The 17170-nt window shown below is 42.4% G+C and overlaps 1 protein-coding gene across 1 annotated transcript; it reads right to left on the bottom strand.

Annotated features, from left to right (window-relative positions):
- Window positions 1-195: 195 nt before the first annotated feature.
- On the bottom strand, window positions 196-15200 carry fam171a2b (family with sequence similarity 171 member A2b). Its single transcript, XM_087844923.1, has 8 exons — window positions 14921-15200; window positions 10644-10871; window positions 9701-9793; window positions 7056-7214; window positions 6559-6738; window positions 6347-6460; window positions 5729-5855; window positions 196-5124 (listed from the first exon to the last, which is right to left on the bottom strand). The coding sequence occupies exons 1-8, from the start codon at window positions 15015-15017 to the stop codon at window positions 3636-3638; spliced, it is 2487 nt and encodes an 828-aa protein (XP_087701049.1). The 5' UTR covers window positions 15018-15200; the 3' UTR covers window positions 196-3635.
- Between the last annotated feature and the right edge of the window lie 1970 nt (window positions 15201-17170).

Raw genomic sequence — 17170 nt, 5'->3', positions numbered from 1 at the left:
TTCTTTTCCTCCAGCTGTTTCCTCTCCCCTTGATTGCCCTCAGTATCCTTTGGTAGAACATCTATTTGCCATCTGTTTGCTTTCCTACATTCACTTTTCCAACAGCTTGAGTTTGCTATTTTTCTTCATGGACTTTTGACCTAATTAGAGGCTAGTTTTGATGTGGTTTTCAAAATAAAATCCCAAACACAGACAGACCGTGGGAACAAATTTATTTCTATTTTGTCTCATGTACAGAAAGTTGAATCAATTTACAGTTTACAAACAACTGACCAGGTGAATGAAGCCGATGATTTACTGCACAGGATGAAAGCCTACAGCTCAGTCCTCTTGATGCTCTTAACTATCAAAAACATCCAGCACGGTAGGTTGCCAGATTTGAAGTTTCCTCTCAGGGATTCGGTGTCAAATCGTTCACCGAATCTGAGAAAACACTTCATTAGCAAAACATAGACAAGCAAGAAAAGCCACGATTGCACAACTCAATACTTTCCATATCTGGCTCAAAAAAATAAAAGTACACTTACAGCAGTGGGCGCAACATTTTAGCAGGATTCGATTCATGGTTGTGCTATTCTTCAGACTTTGAGTTACATCACATTTTCAGCTTGTTCCGTAGGCTACTGACACAGGCTTATGAACAGCAAGCGAATGGTACAAAGGACCAACATGTCAGCATGACTTTTATACAACCGTTTTCCCTTCATAAGCATCCCATTACTCTGCAAAAACCACCAACAAAACAGCCGCCAGCCTCGCTAAGTTCACAGTTGTTGAATAGGCAGTGGTGATGCTAGTAACAGCAGGAGCGTGTTGGTCAGTATGTTATCGTTGTAAACATTTACGACCGGAAGTGAATTTCGTTAGAACTGGATTAAGGGAAAAGTCAGTGTATCTTCGTGAAGTTCATTTGGCAACACAGTCCAATGCATCATTTTGTGCCAAACATCCTTGTTATCAATAATGATAGTTAAAAAAAATCATTAAAAACACCCTATTCTACATTTAACATGCACATTGTATACACATAAAATCTCATATAGATCATACCATTTACAGGTTCAGTGAAAAAAGAGGATAGATACAAGAAATTAAGATATCCAAGGACGGAATAGCCGCAAGAAAAGTTGTCTGTTTTGGCAGGCATGCTCCCCAGAGTGACGCGTGTTGCTGTTGTTGTTACCGCAATGCAGTGTGCTTATCAGTGCCTGCCGATCTCGACAGTGAGTTTAGGTGACCGCTGACTGCATTTTAAAAAGGGACCGGCATGCCTATCACTCGATCCTATGTGAAAGAAGGCACTTACAGGAGAGAAGTGGTTCAGGCTCTGTCTACAGGCAACCCCCGCTGATCTCAGTAGGATACTTCAGAAATAGTAAGTCTTCAAGTAAAAGCGGTTTGGAACTACGCTTGTTTCTTGGCGTTTAGGGGTTGTCTAGCAGGAACTTGTAGGGGAGGGCTTTTGGTGCCTTCTGTTTATTTCATACATTCATATGCATGCAACCTTTCTATACCAAATGGTCTTTCGAATATCTGGGCATGTATTTACACAAGATAAATGGGTCATTCCATATAAAATCAGCCAAATCTGAAAAACAAAATCCCACCTGACCCCCTCAGAAGCTTCCACGGCTTCCCCCACCCCCTCAAATTTAATGAGGCCATGCAAATCTTTACCTTCATTCTATAAATACTGTCCAAGTTAAAGGCCCTCAAAGTACACAGGGTTTTACTTGAGTTTTTAACACCATAAATGTTAGAAACTGTGAGCAAATCAATGTTACACCATCTCCAAGTGTCACAATCTAAAAGTTATAATGTTGCTTTTGATGAACACAGATTTTACATAAACAACTCTAATATTTCACCAGAGAAAACTCAAAAAATGTGCATTTTGAGTAAACTTTCAAGGATCGTATCACCCAGTGGGTGGGATAGTAAGCTATAGCATATGAATGGTTCCCGTTTTGATCTACGTGGGCGATCGTGGCTCAAGAGTTGGGAGTTCGCCTTGTAATCGGAAGGTTGCCGGTTTGAGCCCCGGCTTGGACAGTCTCGGATCGTTGTGTCCTTGGGCAAGACACTTCACCCGTTGCCTACTGGTGTTGGTCAGAGAGCCCAGTGGCGCCAGTGTCCGGCAGCCTCACCTCTGTCAGTGCACCCCAGTGTGGCTGTGGCTACAATGTAGCTGCCATCACCAGTGTGTGAATGGGTGAATGACTGGATGTGTAAAGCGCTTTGGGGTCCTTAGGGACTAGTAAAGCACTATATAAATACAGGCCATTTACCATTTACGTCTCTATATCAGGCTCATCTTCCAACTGTGATTCCTACACAGTGATCTTTCAACACACCTGAATGTAGCGCACAGTTGTGGAATCAAGAAATGACATTGGTGCTCACATACTGTGTTTAATCATTTGGATAAATCACATTTATCCAACAATTTTAGGTTCTATAGAAGTTTTTCAAATTCCTTGAGGGTCTCCAGATTTTCTTCGGCCATTACTTTTGTTCAGCGCAAGTGTTCTCATATGTTGACCTATACTCAGAGCATCCACTCGTCCTGAGACCCTTTGGGTTGTGACAGAGTGGGTGTGAAATTGACGTTTTTAACAGAGCTTTAATGTGAATTAAAAAGAGCTGAATTTTAAACCACTCTTAGGTATTTTGAGGGCTTATAACTGTGAAAATATCCACAGTATTAAGGTGAAACGTTACATTTCTTTATTACAGATGCTAAAGTTGTTGTATAAAAAAATCTGCTGATTCAAACAGGGTCAGGTGGGAGGCACTGATTGATTTTTACTGGAATGACCCAAATGCAACAAAGTCTCTGCTGGCCAAAACTCTCACCAAGAGAAGAAAGGCAGAAATGCGTACTTTTGGCAAAATTGTACAGTAGATCACTGTGATATTACAGAGAAGATGGAGATGATGCTGAACAGTTCAAATCATTACTATTTGAGTAGGTAATTACAACACATGAACACAGTACAGGAGGAAGAGGAAATCAAGAACATCCCTGAAGGAGCAAAATGCAAGTTGCACGTTGGACTTTATAATATTTCTGTAATCTGTTCACAAGAGCTCAAGGACAAACTTTCACAACTTCTTCAGACAGGGAAGCTGTTTCGGAGTAGAGAAGAAAAAAGAAGCTCACATCTTCTACAGTCATTGTGAGCATTTGGGTAGAATTAGTCCAGGGAAAAAAGCCTAATTTGCCAAAAATTCCCATCAGTCCCATAAAAAATGCCACCCACTTCCAAATATTCTGTAAGTATCAATCAATAAGTTATCAAATTATTAGCAAGTGCTCTATTCTTATATTTTGCTCTATAAAATGGCTATTTCCACAGTCAGTATGTGCAATGGCTCAGACCATGGTTCAGTGACAGGTGATTGAAGACGGGGTTCACAATAAACTGGACAGATTTCAATCTACGACTCAGTGGAAACCAGAGGGATTAACTGACAGTGAGGCTACGAGAGTAATTGGCAAACACAAAGGTCAAACAACAACCTGGATATGGATTGGTGAAGCAGTGGCTGTGCTTATTGTGACCTCCCTCTCAGTGATGTGAAAGACTCCTCTTTCACAAGGCTGTTATAGTTCCAGTGTTCATTCAAAAAGCTCACTTCCTGGGGTGGAAAACCATCAGAGGCCTGTCTTCGATCTTCTGCCAGGGGCTCTTCTTGTTCTCATCTTTGTCCTCGGAATCATCCTCTGGGCTGGTCATGGAGTCGCGGCGGTTCTCGCTGTTGCTGCTGCGGCTGCTGTTCACGCGGCTGCGTCCTCTTCTAGGGATGGTGGATCCTCGGGAGGACGGGCCTTCGTCCAGAAGAGGGGTTAGGGAGTTCTCCTCGGGAGAGACGGGACGTCCCTCACTGCTGCTGGGCTCGCTGTGGTCAGGGTAGGCCAGCTTGGAGTAACTCTTCCCGCCACTGCTGCTAACACCGTGGCCCTTCCGTCCTCCCGTTCCCCAGCGCTCATCTTTTCCCTTTCTAATTCCAGCTGATTTTCGCTCTTGGGCCTCAAGAGGCGGTTCCAGGTTGACATCCCGGGGAGTGCTGCTGGAGCCACCTCCGAATCCACCACCGCCACTGAGGTCATTCCCAACATCTATGTAGGAGTGGCGCACGTGAGCGTTAGCTCGACCATCAAGAGAGATGAACCACGCCCTCGGGTGTTGTTTAACTCCAAGTTCCAGAAGCTTCTTCTCTGTCAGAGCTTGCAGTTCCCCGTTCATTTGAGCCATGGTGGAATCGTTGAATAGCACTGGGATGGTCACAGGTCCCCCGGACGAGTCAGATGCCCAGCTCGGTTCCTCAGAGTCGTCCCCTTGAGATCCTCCTTGCTGTTGCTGCTGCTGGCCTTGTTTCTGGGAGTGGTGGTGATGGTGCTGCTGGCCTCCTCCCATCTGTGTGCCATCTTTGTCTTGATCCTTCTGGTCCTTGCCATCTTTGCCAGAAAACTCAGATGGCAGGCGCATGTAGTGGGCGGGGATAACCAGGGTTGGCACCATGCTGCGGTACATGTTCTCCTTCATCTGGTCAATGGAGCTGCAAAAGATGATCTGACCTGGTTGGGTGTTGAGGGAAGTAGGTCGGGCAAGGCTGTCTGCTGCTGCTGCGGAATAATCCGGAGGCTTGTCGGACTGGCTTGGGACGTAGCCTTGGAAGCGAGGTGGGGACGGGGGATCGGAGGAGTACCCTCGATTGTCGTTGGCGTTGTGGTGTCTGTGATAGTCGGACTCCTTGTTGTCTTTAGGGCTGTAATTCCGGTTGTAGTCGTCATGCAGCAAAGGGCTGTCCAAGTTGTTGGTCTCTGTGGCACGTGTAACCTTCATGGGGAAGCTTTCGCCCCGTTGGGAACCTGACGCATTTTTACCCTTTGCGTGTCGCAGCATGTGGGCTGGAACATGCTTAGTTAAATCTTCCCTTGAACTCTGGTAGTCTCGCGATGGCGACAAGTCAGATTTGTCATTGGAGGGGCCTGATTCGACATGGCCTCCACAGATCAGATTTAGCCGTGACGTGGACGTGCCCTGGTCTCTCTTAGCACCGTTTAGATTGGACGTGTGAGGTTTGCCTTGCTGTCGACGTGGTTTCAGACACTTCCGTCTGAAAGATAAACAGAAACTGAAAGTCAGAAGGAAGCAAAACAGCTCCAAAAAAGGGGAGGGATTCTAAAAACTGTCTAATGAAGCAGGAACTTAACCACACAAAGCCAGTTTTTAAGACCTTTATCATAGGCAAGATCAGTACATCACTGGGAAAAACAGGTACACTATCTGACGCATGTTTTTTGCCCTCTGGTGGATTATTTGTGTACTGCAGTACTCAATAACTCAAACTTAATTTGTTAAAGTTCCATTTCAAATAAAGTATGAATGCTTATTGTACACAAGAAACTTTTAATTAATAAATTTTTCATATGTTATTTTATAGTAAAAAAAAGGAAACATGTCTACTGGAGTATCTTTGCTCAAAATAAGCTTTCTTCGGACCTTAATTAAGCCCACATTTAAAATAAGCTGTTTTAGATGTGTAGAACATCCTCTGGTAAGCTATTTTCCTTATAATTGGTCGCCCCTCATAAACAGCAGGTGGGTGTGGTCCTAATTTATTGATAGTAGAAAAAATAGGCTTTGCAGGACTAAAATAAACCCACGTTTTGCTACAAATAGAAACCTAAAAGTGAGACCTGGACCTATGCTCCCCACACCTGCAGTAGTAGAGCAGCACACAGAGCAGGATGAGCACCAGCAGGGCCAGCGATCCCAGGATGGAGAGCAGGAACAGAGTGTGGTAGGTGGTGATATCCCTCAAGCCTGGATGAGACAAACCTAAACCTGCAAGACATCATTGCAAAAGTTAACTCAGATTCATTCGTAGCATGTCATCTCCTTATTATACTGCCCAAACAACTGCTAGTTTGTCTGTAAAGTGAGGGAGGAGGAAAGAATTTGATTTACATCGATCATGAAATAGTCAGGAACTTGGTTCAGCTGATAATAGCTACATGACGCCACACATTGGTTTTGCTGTCACCATCTTGGTGTCTGTTTCAGCCGGAGGAGTCACCCCCTGGTGGCCATTAAAAACGGATCCAAGTTTAAGGAAGCTATCCTTTTTCATACGATCAATGCTTCAAACTCAAGGCTATTTAACCTTGTCCTACAAAATCACCTTGTTTATTGATTTATTATTGAGTTCCTCAGGGACGATAAAGTGAATCTTATAGTAAAGGCTTCTTGTTATCTGTGTTTCCACAGCAGTATAAAGGCACGTGAAGCGTCACCAGTTAACATTTTACCAATAACAGCCATTTCATTTTCAATACCTGAAGACGTCGGAAAGGCAGCCAACCAGTATCCCATCTGAGGAACCACGACGTTCCAGACAAACTGCGTCCCGTCCTTTTTGATGTAGCCCGTCCCGTTCCGAACCCACAGCCCTGGAGGAAAGAAAAAGATCAGCAGCCTCTAAGTACAGTCATGCATACATAGTTTACATTAATAAAAGACTATTTGTAAGTTTTAGCGCACAGCTTACCCGTCTTTGGCTGATACAGCCAAGCGGGCACACTCGTGGCCATCCTGTTTCGGGTGTCTGATGGCAGCGGCACAGAGATGTGGATCGGATCTGAAACGCGGATCACGCCGCCATCTTTATCAAAAAGCTGAATGCTGACCACTGCCAGCGCCGTCAAGTCCATCCACCCAGTTTCTGCACCTGTATTGGTGGTGAGGCACAAATACAAACAGCTAAAAATGAACAGAATAATAACCCTGATCTTCATTTTGCTACCAGACAAGTTGGAACCATCACATTTTTGGTATACGAGTGGCTATAAATGACAATAAATTAGCAAAGTAGCAGCAATTTATTTACAGCAAGCTTATAGTCAGATCTGGGACAACTAAAATATCCATGCAAACTGCGGTGTTAAGATTTTATTGGAAAGACCTAGAAATGAAACCTCAGATGATCCAGAAAGGCACAGAAACTTTGACCACACTGTAACATCAGTTTGACAGACTGACACTGACCTGAGCTGTTGGTCTCTTGGCCCAGCAGGAAGGGGAATCCCCCGATTTCATACTGGCTCCTGGCTGTGGTCAGCACAGCAGTGAGTGCTGTGTAGTTGGAGCTGGACGGCAGCTGAATGGACTTCCTCTGGAGCTGCACCAGCGGCTGGTTACGAGCCCCTGAAAAAGAAACAATCCCCCTCCTCACAGTCTGTCACGCCTACAAACACCGTGTTTGTTTCTAAAGCTCAAAAAGGTGTAACGATATATGTGTGAGTGCATCACAGCTGTACGGAGGCGGCTGCGACTGAGCTATATTTGTAATAATAACGCACAGCTCTTCTAGGCTTAAGGTTGTGGAGAGGGGTGTGAATCCTTAATTATGGCTTATCTGTTTGTTTGTTTGTTTATCTCATTATTAGCAGGATTATGGAGGATTTGCCACAAAATTTCTTGAAAGGTGGCAACTGCTACAACTCAGAAGTGGTTAATTTTTGGAGTGGATCCAACTCTGGATCTGGTAACTGTTTAACCATAGACAAGAAAAACTGGTTACATGTTCACAAATACGCATTACTTCGCACTGAAGTAAGTAAAATTAGTAAAAAGAAAACAAACCTGATCAAAATACCTGCTGGGATCCAGGGATTTCATTTATACAGGGTGTGGAGGGAATACAGTACAGTCTCACAGGTCTGCTGTTGTGTAACGGCTCAGTGACAGGAGGGTAAAAACAGGAACCACTGAACTATTTCATACAATAGTTGTGGTGACCAAATGTTCACCCAGAAGTTTAATGTGCAACGCCCTCAACCTCTGAATGTCCACTCTCAATACAAAGTTGTATTTTTACTCAGTTGTATATTGAATTTGTATCTTATTTTTATCTTATTGTATATTTTATTCTATTTTATTCTACTGTATATAGTATTTTATTCTATTCTGTACAGTTGTGTACAGTATATTATTCGTATTGTATTCTAATTTTTGCTATATAACTTTTGCACGGTCCACTTCCTGCTGTGACAAAACTAATTTCCCACGTGTGGGACTAATAAAGGTTATCTTATCTTTATCTCATCTGGTTGCCAGTTGGTTGTATTCTGGTTATATTCTAGAGGTGGGAATCACCATACATCCCACGATACGATATTATCACGATACTTAACGCACGATACGATATTATTGCAATTTTTTAAAATATTTTGCGATATTTAGATTCTGTACATAAAGGTAAACTTTATCAATATTCATTTTATCTAATATCAAAGTCTCACACTCAGTCTTTCTCTCATTTCAGTTTTATTGTTGACAAACTGAACGGTTTGTATTACAGTCTAGTCCAACTTAACTGAACGCAACCATCTGGTACAATTATAGCTATTCTGAACTATGCAGTTTATGAAAACTATGCAGCCCCTTCAGCAACTGAAGAATTTGAAAGTAAATTAAAACAAAATATAATTTTACATTAAATAAAAAAGTTTTAAACTTAATTAAAATAAAACATGTCTTAAATTAAAATAAGTAAACTGTCATGTTTATTGCTGCCAAAAAAAACAGTTTAACACATTTGGACAGTGAAGGAATGTCAGGATTCTTGCTCAGAAAAAGGATCAACATGCTCTGAAGTCACAGCACAAAAACCTTTTTTGTAACAAAATATCGATTTCTGCTGCCCCTGTATCGATACATTATTAGCAAACAAAATATCACCATACTACACAGTATCCATTTTTTCCCCCACCCCTATTATATTCCTACACAGGTGAGGTGTCAGAGGTGTCGTGTGTGGATGTGAGGAAGAGATGACCCAAACGCAGGATGTTGATTTATGAAGGATTACCACGGTGTTTATTATAGACTGACTGAACTGAAAACACACACAGAAACGGCAGTGACAACATCAATGACAAGACAATGAACTGATGAAACTGAGGGACTTAAATACACAGGCTAAATGATGAGCGATGAGGGGCAGGTGAGTAAACAGCTGGACTTGGGAAGATAACTAGAACATAATGCACACAGACTAGGGCTAACACAATAAAACAGGAAGTGGAACATACGGAAGATAAACAGTGAATATGAACTGAAAATACCTGACGTGAGGCTGTCGAGCACCGTTGTAATTGTGCAGTTAAATTGCCCCTGAAGCAACGGCATCGCTGTCTGTGGATTAATTTCTACATTTCTGTTTCAGATCTTCGAGTTTCAGGCTGAACTCTGAACATAAGCCAGTTAGTGTGAACTTCTGTGCAACAGATTTGCTATTTTCTGCATTTTGTTGCAGTTAATCACCAAAATGTCACAAACAGATTGCATGTAATTAGCAACTCGCCTCCTTTCAAATGCAAATTGATATCCGCCTGTCTCTTCTTACTGCTAATTTGACACACCAAGATTGCTTTCACGACAGCAACTAATTGGAAGTGAGTGCAGACCCAATTCAAACCACCATTTAAAGGCAACAAGATTGCGAGATTGTGATGATTTGCAATAATTTTGGTATTGAACCTCCGTTTCAATAAAAAAATAAAAACTAAAAAAACTCAAATGGCCAAACTGAACAATCCAAATCACCACAACAGAACTATCGTTTTCTAATGAGTCTATATTATATTAAATATGTTCTGCATGAGGCTTTTTTTAGAGGCTGTTTTTACCTGGAGACCCAGAGAGCACCTGCAGGACGTCATCGTACAGAATAAGAGTTCCCGGCCTCTGAACGAGCAGGTACAGGCTGACTGCTGCATACACTACAAGAAGAAGAAGATGAAATCAGCAGATTTCACAGGTGCAGGAACGCTGCTGAGACAGAGTTTGTTTTAAGATTCAAAATAATAAAAATAACCATCATCTAGGCAAAAGCAGCTCCATAACCTCAAGAATAAGGAAAAAAACTGGATTCTGTGGGTGAATTACACATGACGCAGTTTTTAAATCCAGTCTCCTCGTCCTCATCGACAGGCCTGACTGAGATTTGAAAACTCCAGCAACAAAACAAAAAAGACATTTTTTTATTCCCACAATTAAAAACAAGAGATCCTGTGATCCTGTTCTAAAAAAAACCTCAGCTGTGGCACTACCAGGCTTTATGCAACAGAAATGCTGCTTTCATTTTAATCACAGCAGTATCAAGCGCAGCCTTTGGAGTAACCTTAAATGGATGAGGTAGGTCAACAGGTACAAAATACTTTAAACTTCTACCTGTCAGCTCCTTCTACAGCAGGGGTCTCGAACTCCAGGCCTCGAGGGCCGGTGTCCTGCAGATTTTAGATCTCACCCTGGGTCAACACACCTGAATCAAATGATTAGCTCATTAGCAGGCCTCTGGAGAACTTCAAGACATGTTGAGGAGGTGATTTAGCCATTTATATCAGCTGTGTTGGATCAAGGACACATCTAAAGCCTGCAGGACACCGGCCCTCGAGGCCTGGAGTTCGAGACCCCTGTTCTACAGCTTCCACGTAGGTTTTATTATCTACTGGATGTATATAAAAGATGGACATAGCATCTAATGTTTCTATACCCGACATCTTAAAGGCTCAACTTTTACTTGCCAAGAAGAGAAAAAAGCAAACAAGTCGTAAAATGCGCTGGACTTACGCGGGATGCGGCTGGAGTGCCAGGGCACAGAGTTGGTGACGTAGTCTTGTTTGGAGGCTGTAATAATGACCCATGTTCCCGCACGGTACAGGAAGTTGACTCTCACCACGCCATCTTTGCCAGCACGGCTGGACGCCAACAGGGTCTGGTTACCGTGTACTTCCACCTGAGCGTCTGCCAACGGGGACAGGTCGCTGTTGTCGAACACCTGGACTCTTATTTGCACCTCTGCAAGGAGAAAACGAGGGAGAGTAATTAGCCAGCAGCTAACTGATGCGTGTTTTGAACAAACAAGGCTAATATTTTGCCAATTATTGAACAGAATAAAATATATTTCTTCTATAACATTTCTGTCATATTAAAAGCGAAGCTTTCCGATTCACCAGTCTTGTGTCGTCTCATTAAACTGCAGTTTTAAAGATCTAATTACACTCGAGTATGGCTCAATTTATCGAGTCCCCCTCAGCTGTCCTACAAGGACGGCATAATTATGCAGCAGCGTTACAGTGTCATTCAAAATGACCTACACGGAGCGAAGGCCGCATAATTAGCATGAAACACAGCATGTGCCCCAACAGGTGAAATAAAAACATTAAATACACTTTGTGTTTTATTTACTATAATAATTAGAATTGCCTGAGGAGATAATCAGGCTTTAGGTTTAATTACATTAACAGAGATGGTTTTTGTATTAAAAGTTTTCTGAAAAGTTCTGTTTAAAAATGGTAAAGTTAAATTTCCTCAGTTAATTACTTACATTAAATAAGTTCAAATTAAAGTAATTAAGTGTTCAGAAAGTTATGTTTAAATATGCAAATATATTCCTATTAAGTAAGTATTAAATTACATACGTACAAGTGACAAAATTGGGTTACATAAACATTTTAACTTCATTTTTCCAAAAAAGAAAGATAATAGAAGCAAAATGGCCCAATATTTAAAAACATGTGTTTTTGTCTATAGTTAGCAAACAGCACTGTTAAATCTAACAGTTCATATCGACTCATAGATATCCAGGATGTTTAGCTGACAATAATATCTATTGAAATAAAACAATGAAATCTCTTTTGCATGACTCTATTTAACTAAATTCAGGGTGCTTTATGTTCTGAAGTATGTTATAAAATAACACAGCAAAAACCGCAATGATGAGCAAGTGCTTTGGCGACAGTGGGAAGGAAAAACTCCCGTCTAACAGGAAGAAAACTCTGGCATAGCCATTAAGGGAAGTTATCTGCCACGACAGGCTCGGGGGTGAGTGGAGGAGGACAAAGAACCGCTGTGGAAGAAAGCCAGAGATAAATAATAAGTAATAATTAAAGCAGAGTGATGTATAAACACACAGTGAGTGGAACAAAAATCTAAATAATCATATTTATCCTTTACTAAGCATTTTAGCTCCTCCCACTTTAAGCCGGCTTTCTTCTGATTGGCTGACCATTGCAAACTGAAGGTTTGAACATCAGGTGGGTGGTATCTCCTCTTACTGACATCACACAGATCCAAGACCAGAAAAAAATAGCTTAAAGCTGAATGTTTAGGTCAGTGTGCAGCATGATCTATTGTGCATCCACCGTAGTAACAATATATCTACGTGACAGAAAATTATGGAAAGCATAATAGGTCTCCTTTAAGGGCATCGGTGACTATAACATCACCAGACGGTGTAACTTATGTTGACCCCACAGCATGTATATGAGTCAACAGATGTGACTGATGAAGAATGCATTCAGAGTTTTAAATGTATTGACCGGTGAGCTGTGTGCGCTGCTGCTGCAGACTAATCACTTCCAGCAGGGGATGATTGTTGTTGTTAGTTTGATGATGATGTTTGTAGTCATCACAGCCGCACCCGTCACAAATCCGTTGCGTGGCTATTTCCGCCCCTCATCCCCTCATCATTCTTGTCAGCTCAGGAACATTTTCTCATCTCGTCTCTTGGACGACGTAGATGTGGGTCACGCTGGGGATGTTCCCATGGATACAAGCTGACACTCCAAAAAGCTGGCTCGTTGTGTTTCAGTCCCTGAAGGACTGCGAGCTAAAACCGCGCAGGCGACAAACCCCTCGATGCACAACTCTTCCAGAGACGGCAGCTAATGGCTGCATTCAGATAATAAGCAGTATGTTTGTGTGTGGGTGTTTGTGTGTCCAGATCCACGGTGCATGCATAAATGCTGCCATCCATTAACATAAATTGTCCAATAAAGGCTCCTTTGTGTGTGTGTAGAGAGGATTTCCTCAATCTGGGCTCCTCACTTGAAGGCTTGAAGCAGCTCCATTGACACAAACACTGAGAGTCACAGTGAGACACAGTGGGAATTTTTCACTCCCTCAGTGTCCTTCAGAAGCGATTCAGTGGACGCATCTCAAAACAACTTAAATTCACCGAACGGTTGTCAAAATCGAAGGCAGTTTGTGCTTTTCTTTTAATATAATCGCCATAAACTCTTCTTTAGGGACTGAAATGTCAAAGTGTCATTGTTTTTGAACCCATTATATGTTTTACAGGAAGATTATTTAAAGGCTCCGATTGTGTTTATCATCCCTGCGCTGCTTCTGTTATCTCTGACGTTATGTTTTAAAGTCATATGCAAAAAGGAGCAAACCTGACTCAATATGGATGCAAAGAAAAATCTGCTTTGGTGTAAGCTTGTTTTGATTTAATCTATTTCCTTCCAAAACAAGCAACATCTCCACCAACCCAGATAGCAAACAATGTATTTCACATCTGGAGTTTACTTATAAGTAATGTTTGGCCTCAAATAACTCAAGCTTTGTCAATTAAATGACCAACTGTTAGAAAAGAGTGAAATGTTCACAGGAATTCAGTGTAACATCATAAAAAGGACACGAGTGAGCCAATATTTGGTCTTACTGGGTAAAAAAATGATTTAAAAAATGTGTTTTTTTTAACTAACACATGTTTGGACTTGCTTTCAGCCACATGTGCAGTTTTCTCATGGGCCACATTTGTCTTCGACCAACAATGTTGGCTCAGGGTGAATCTGGCTGCTCCAACTCAGTCACAGGACCACAGTGCAAGGGCCTGATCTCAGGTGTGTCGTAACAGTAGCTGACCCAAAGAACAACAGCCAGGGCTGTAACCGAGCAGTAAGTACATAAAGCGGCACAACTTAGGCCCGAATGTGTCAGCAATCTGACATTTCTAAATACAGGAATAGATTTGTAGCACTGTGCAAAAGCTTGCAGGTCAGGAGAACTGCTGAGCTGTTCCCGAAACAAGCCTGACGCATCAACTAAATGACAATTTCCTCCCTCGAGGCAAAGGTGCAAAATCTATGTTAAAAAGTTAGTTTAACAGACAAAACATTTCTTAAAGGAGATGTGGAAGCAGCATTCAGAACCTTTTTCTAAAAGTAAAAGTGACAATATGAAAACTAAAGTGAAGAATTATCCACAAAAATCCACTTTTCACTGCACATAATAAAAGATACAGGACCTCTGTAGTTCCAGTTTATTATTAGCTTGCTTTTGAGACTCTACAAATAAGGATGATGATTAAAAAGAAGAACATTTCCTTCTACGGTGTGGAGCTGTAAACGGAGAAGGTCACAACAGGAAAGCACTGCAAGTGCAAGTAACTCAAATGCTGTATACTCAGTTACATTCTTCCACTCTCTGTGCCTGTGACCATTCATGCATGTCAAAAATAGCTGCAGGCATGCATAATGCAACGTAATTACATAATGTGCTTAAACATGCACCACAATAATATAAACACGGAGTGTGTTAAGGCCTCTGCTGAAGCATTATTTAACGGAACAATAGCGGGGGGGGGGTTTTCTCGTGCAGGGAAATTGATTTTGGAGTGAAGAAATCTAAAATGTTGGCTCGGGGACTGACACATTTCCAAGCCCGCAGGCCCTCCTGCTCTCACTGTTACTCACTGTGCAAAGCAACAATGACACACATGAAGGCCCGGCTTAGTTGGGCCTGACACTGCACAGGAACAACAGACTCAGGCCTGCACTCACATCTGCACAGCACGGGGACATAACCAGCTCACGGCCACCAGCGTGGCCTCTCTGTCAAAGCAACTCGCAGATATTAAAGAATCTATACCCCGAAAAGACGACGCTATCCCGGGGCAAGCACGGGAAAAAGCCTCGCCTGTAATTAACCGTCAATATCTTTCAGGTTGCCATAAAATCAGGGCGCATCGCTGCACACATCGACTGATTGTCGACAAAAGCAGTAAAAATGCAACCACTCCCATCTCCTCATTGTGCCGCATCCCCGTATGGCGAGCTTACCCAGTGCTCCCTGATCTGGAAGAGATTTGGCCAGCGCCTCCCAGACCGCGCACACCGACACGAAGAGGAGCAAACGGGAGATGCAGTTTGCTGGCATCCTTGCAGCTACATCTCTAGTCCCAGACCGGCGGCCGTGTGTCCATATTTCTGATTTTTTTTCCCCCCTTCAGACGTCTTTGAATGGAGCCGAGATGCTGCCGACTGAGTGGGCTTCGCCTTGTTTTTATTGTCTGAGGAGGAGCGCAGGAAAGAGAGCTACGTTTCCCTCTGCTGATCTCCAGTGGAACAGCGACCCATCTGCACTACTCTGATACCAATCTGGACCCTTCGTGGACCTTTAATCGGGAGGTCAAAGTCCCTGCTCGGATTGTGATTATTAATTATTAGATTATTAATCTTAGTTTTTCCAGCTTTTTTTTTTTTTTTTTAAATCAATGCGTGAAACAGAGGGCATCTTTAAAAGCCTGTATTAGGATAAACCTCAATAACAGACCGGTAATTACTTCAACCAAAATAATAATCTAGTTCATCAGCATTAAACAAGGACAGATATAACAGCAGGATAATGCAGTGTTGTTTCTGATGGCATCCCTCATAATAGGTGCTGACCTTTTGCTAACCATGTATTTTAGAGGAGGCCAAAACTTTGGAAGCCTGTTTCCGCCACTAAAAAAAAATCCATAACTCGAAATTCCGACTTATTTTCTCAAAATTTTGACTTATTAACTCAAAATTTTGAGAAAAGTTAGGGCAGCCAATCAGTAATCTATGTGAATGACGTCATTTCCTTGTTAGCCCCCAGGTACAAATGCTACAGCTAAGCTACCGGTTTTACATCCAGTCATGAATGCACAGATTGCTGAGTATTTTCAGTGTGGCTTCAAAAATGATGAAATCCTTGTGTTATTAGCGGAGTCACATGGCGTTACTATCAGCAAACGTACTCGCGAAAGCGCCAATTTGTTGCGATGCGGTTTTGAGTGTGCGTTACTCTGCACTACGGAGCCCCGCAGGGGACGTGGGAGAAAAAAAAAATTAAGACGGACTTTTGCGAGATCTTGCAAAACAAACTCGGGATCTCACAAAAGTTTTAGCCGCATTCTTCGGAGGCCGCCAGCTCGAAGCCGACCGGGAGGTCGAGGCACGATGTGCCGGGAAAGCGGTGTTCCTCCCGGCTGTAGTAGGTCTCGACCTTCCGTTAGCTTCGAGCTAGTGGGTGTCAGATCTCCGAAAACGTCGGAGCACTTTTGCAAATATGTGATGTCTTGTTAACCGAGCAGGTAGCTGACGTTTACACAACTACATTCACGCCTCAAAATATCTTAAAAGTGTATTTTGTGACCCAGAAAGAGTAATATTACAACTAAGTAGCTGCCGCCATTGTTGGAATTCAACTTTTGCGAGATCTTGCAAAAGTTTTGCGAGATCTCCCAAAAGTCCGTCTTAATTTTCTTTTTCCTCCTATGTCCCCTGCGGGGCTCCGTACTGCGCCATATGCTTCCGGGTAACAAGAAAGTGACCTCATTCACGTAGATTACTAATTGACAGAGATAACTCGTATGTTTCTCCAAATTTCAAATTCCATTTCTCCAAATTTTGAGTTAATAAGTCAAAATTTCAAGAAAATAACTTGAAATCTCGAGTTATGGATACTTGTTTTTTGTTTTTTGTGGCAGAAACGGGCTTCCATGCAAAACTGACTGATAGCTGGAGTTTAATGATACAAAACCATCAAATATTCCCACCTGACAAGATGCTAAATGTTTTGTAGTTTCTTGCTTTTTTTCATGATAAAAAGAATCTAAACTGTTACTGGACGTCCCAGCAAGTTCATCCCAAGGTCAAACTGCAACGCTCAAAAAGACTACAGGCCTCAAAATGTTTTATGACATAATTAGAAGAAAACCGAACAAGTGTGGCTTATTTGGAAGGTCTGCAGAGAGAAAGCTGTTCTCTGTGAAAAGAATAATGCAGAATAGCTTCGAACTGTATCTGGACAAACCGCAACACTTCTGGAACAATGTCCTTTGGACAGATGAGACCAAAATGGCGATGTTTGTCAAGGATCAACCACGTCTGGAGAAAACCAAACACAGCACATCAGCACAAACACCCCATGCTGACTGTCAGCAGGCACGGAGGGCTGATGAGTTGGGCTTGTTCTGCAGCCACAGGACTGGGTGTCCAGACATTGAGTCGATCGTGAACTCCTCTGTATACCAAAGGATTCAAACGAGACTGCAGCTGTCT

Source organism: Neolamprologus brichardi, chromosome 8 (genome assembly GCF_056152115.1).
Source record: "Neolamprologus brichardi isolate AB-2024 chromosome 8, ASM5615211v1, whole genome shotgun sequence".
Taxonomy (NCBI): domain Eukaryota; kingdom Metazoa; phylum Chordata; class Actinopteri; order Cichliformes; family Cichlidae; genus Neolamprologus; species Neolamprologus brichardi.
This window is presented reverse-complemented; position numbering and strand designations above follow the sequence as displayed.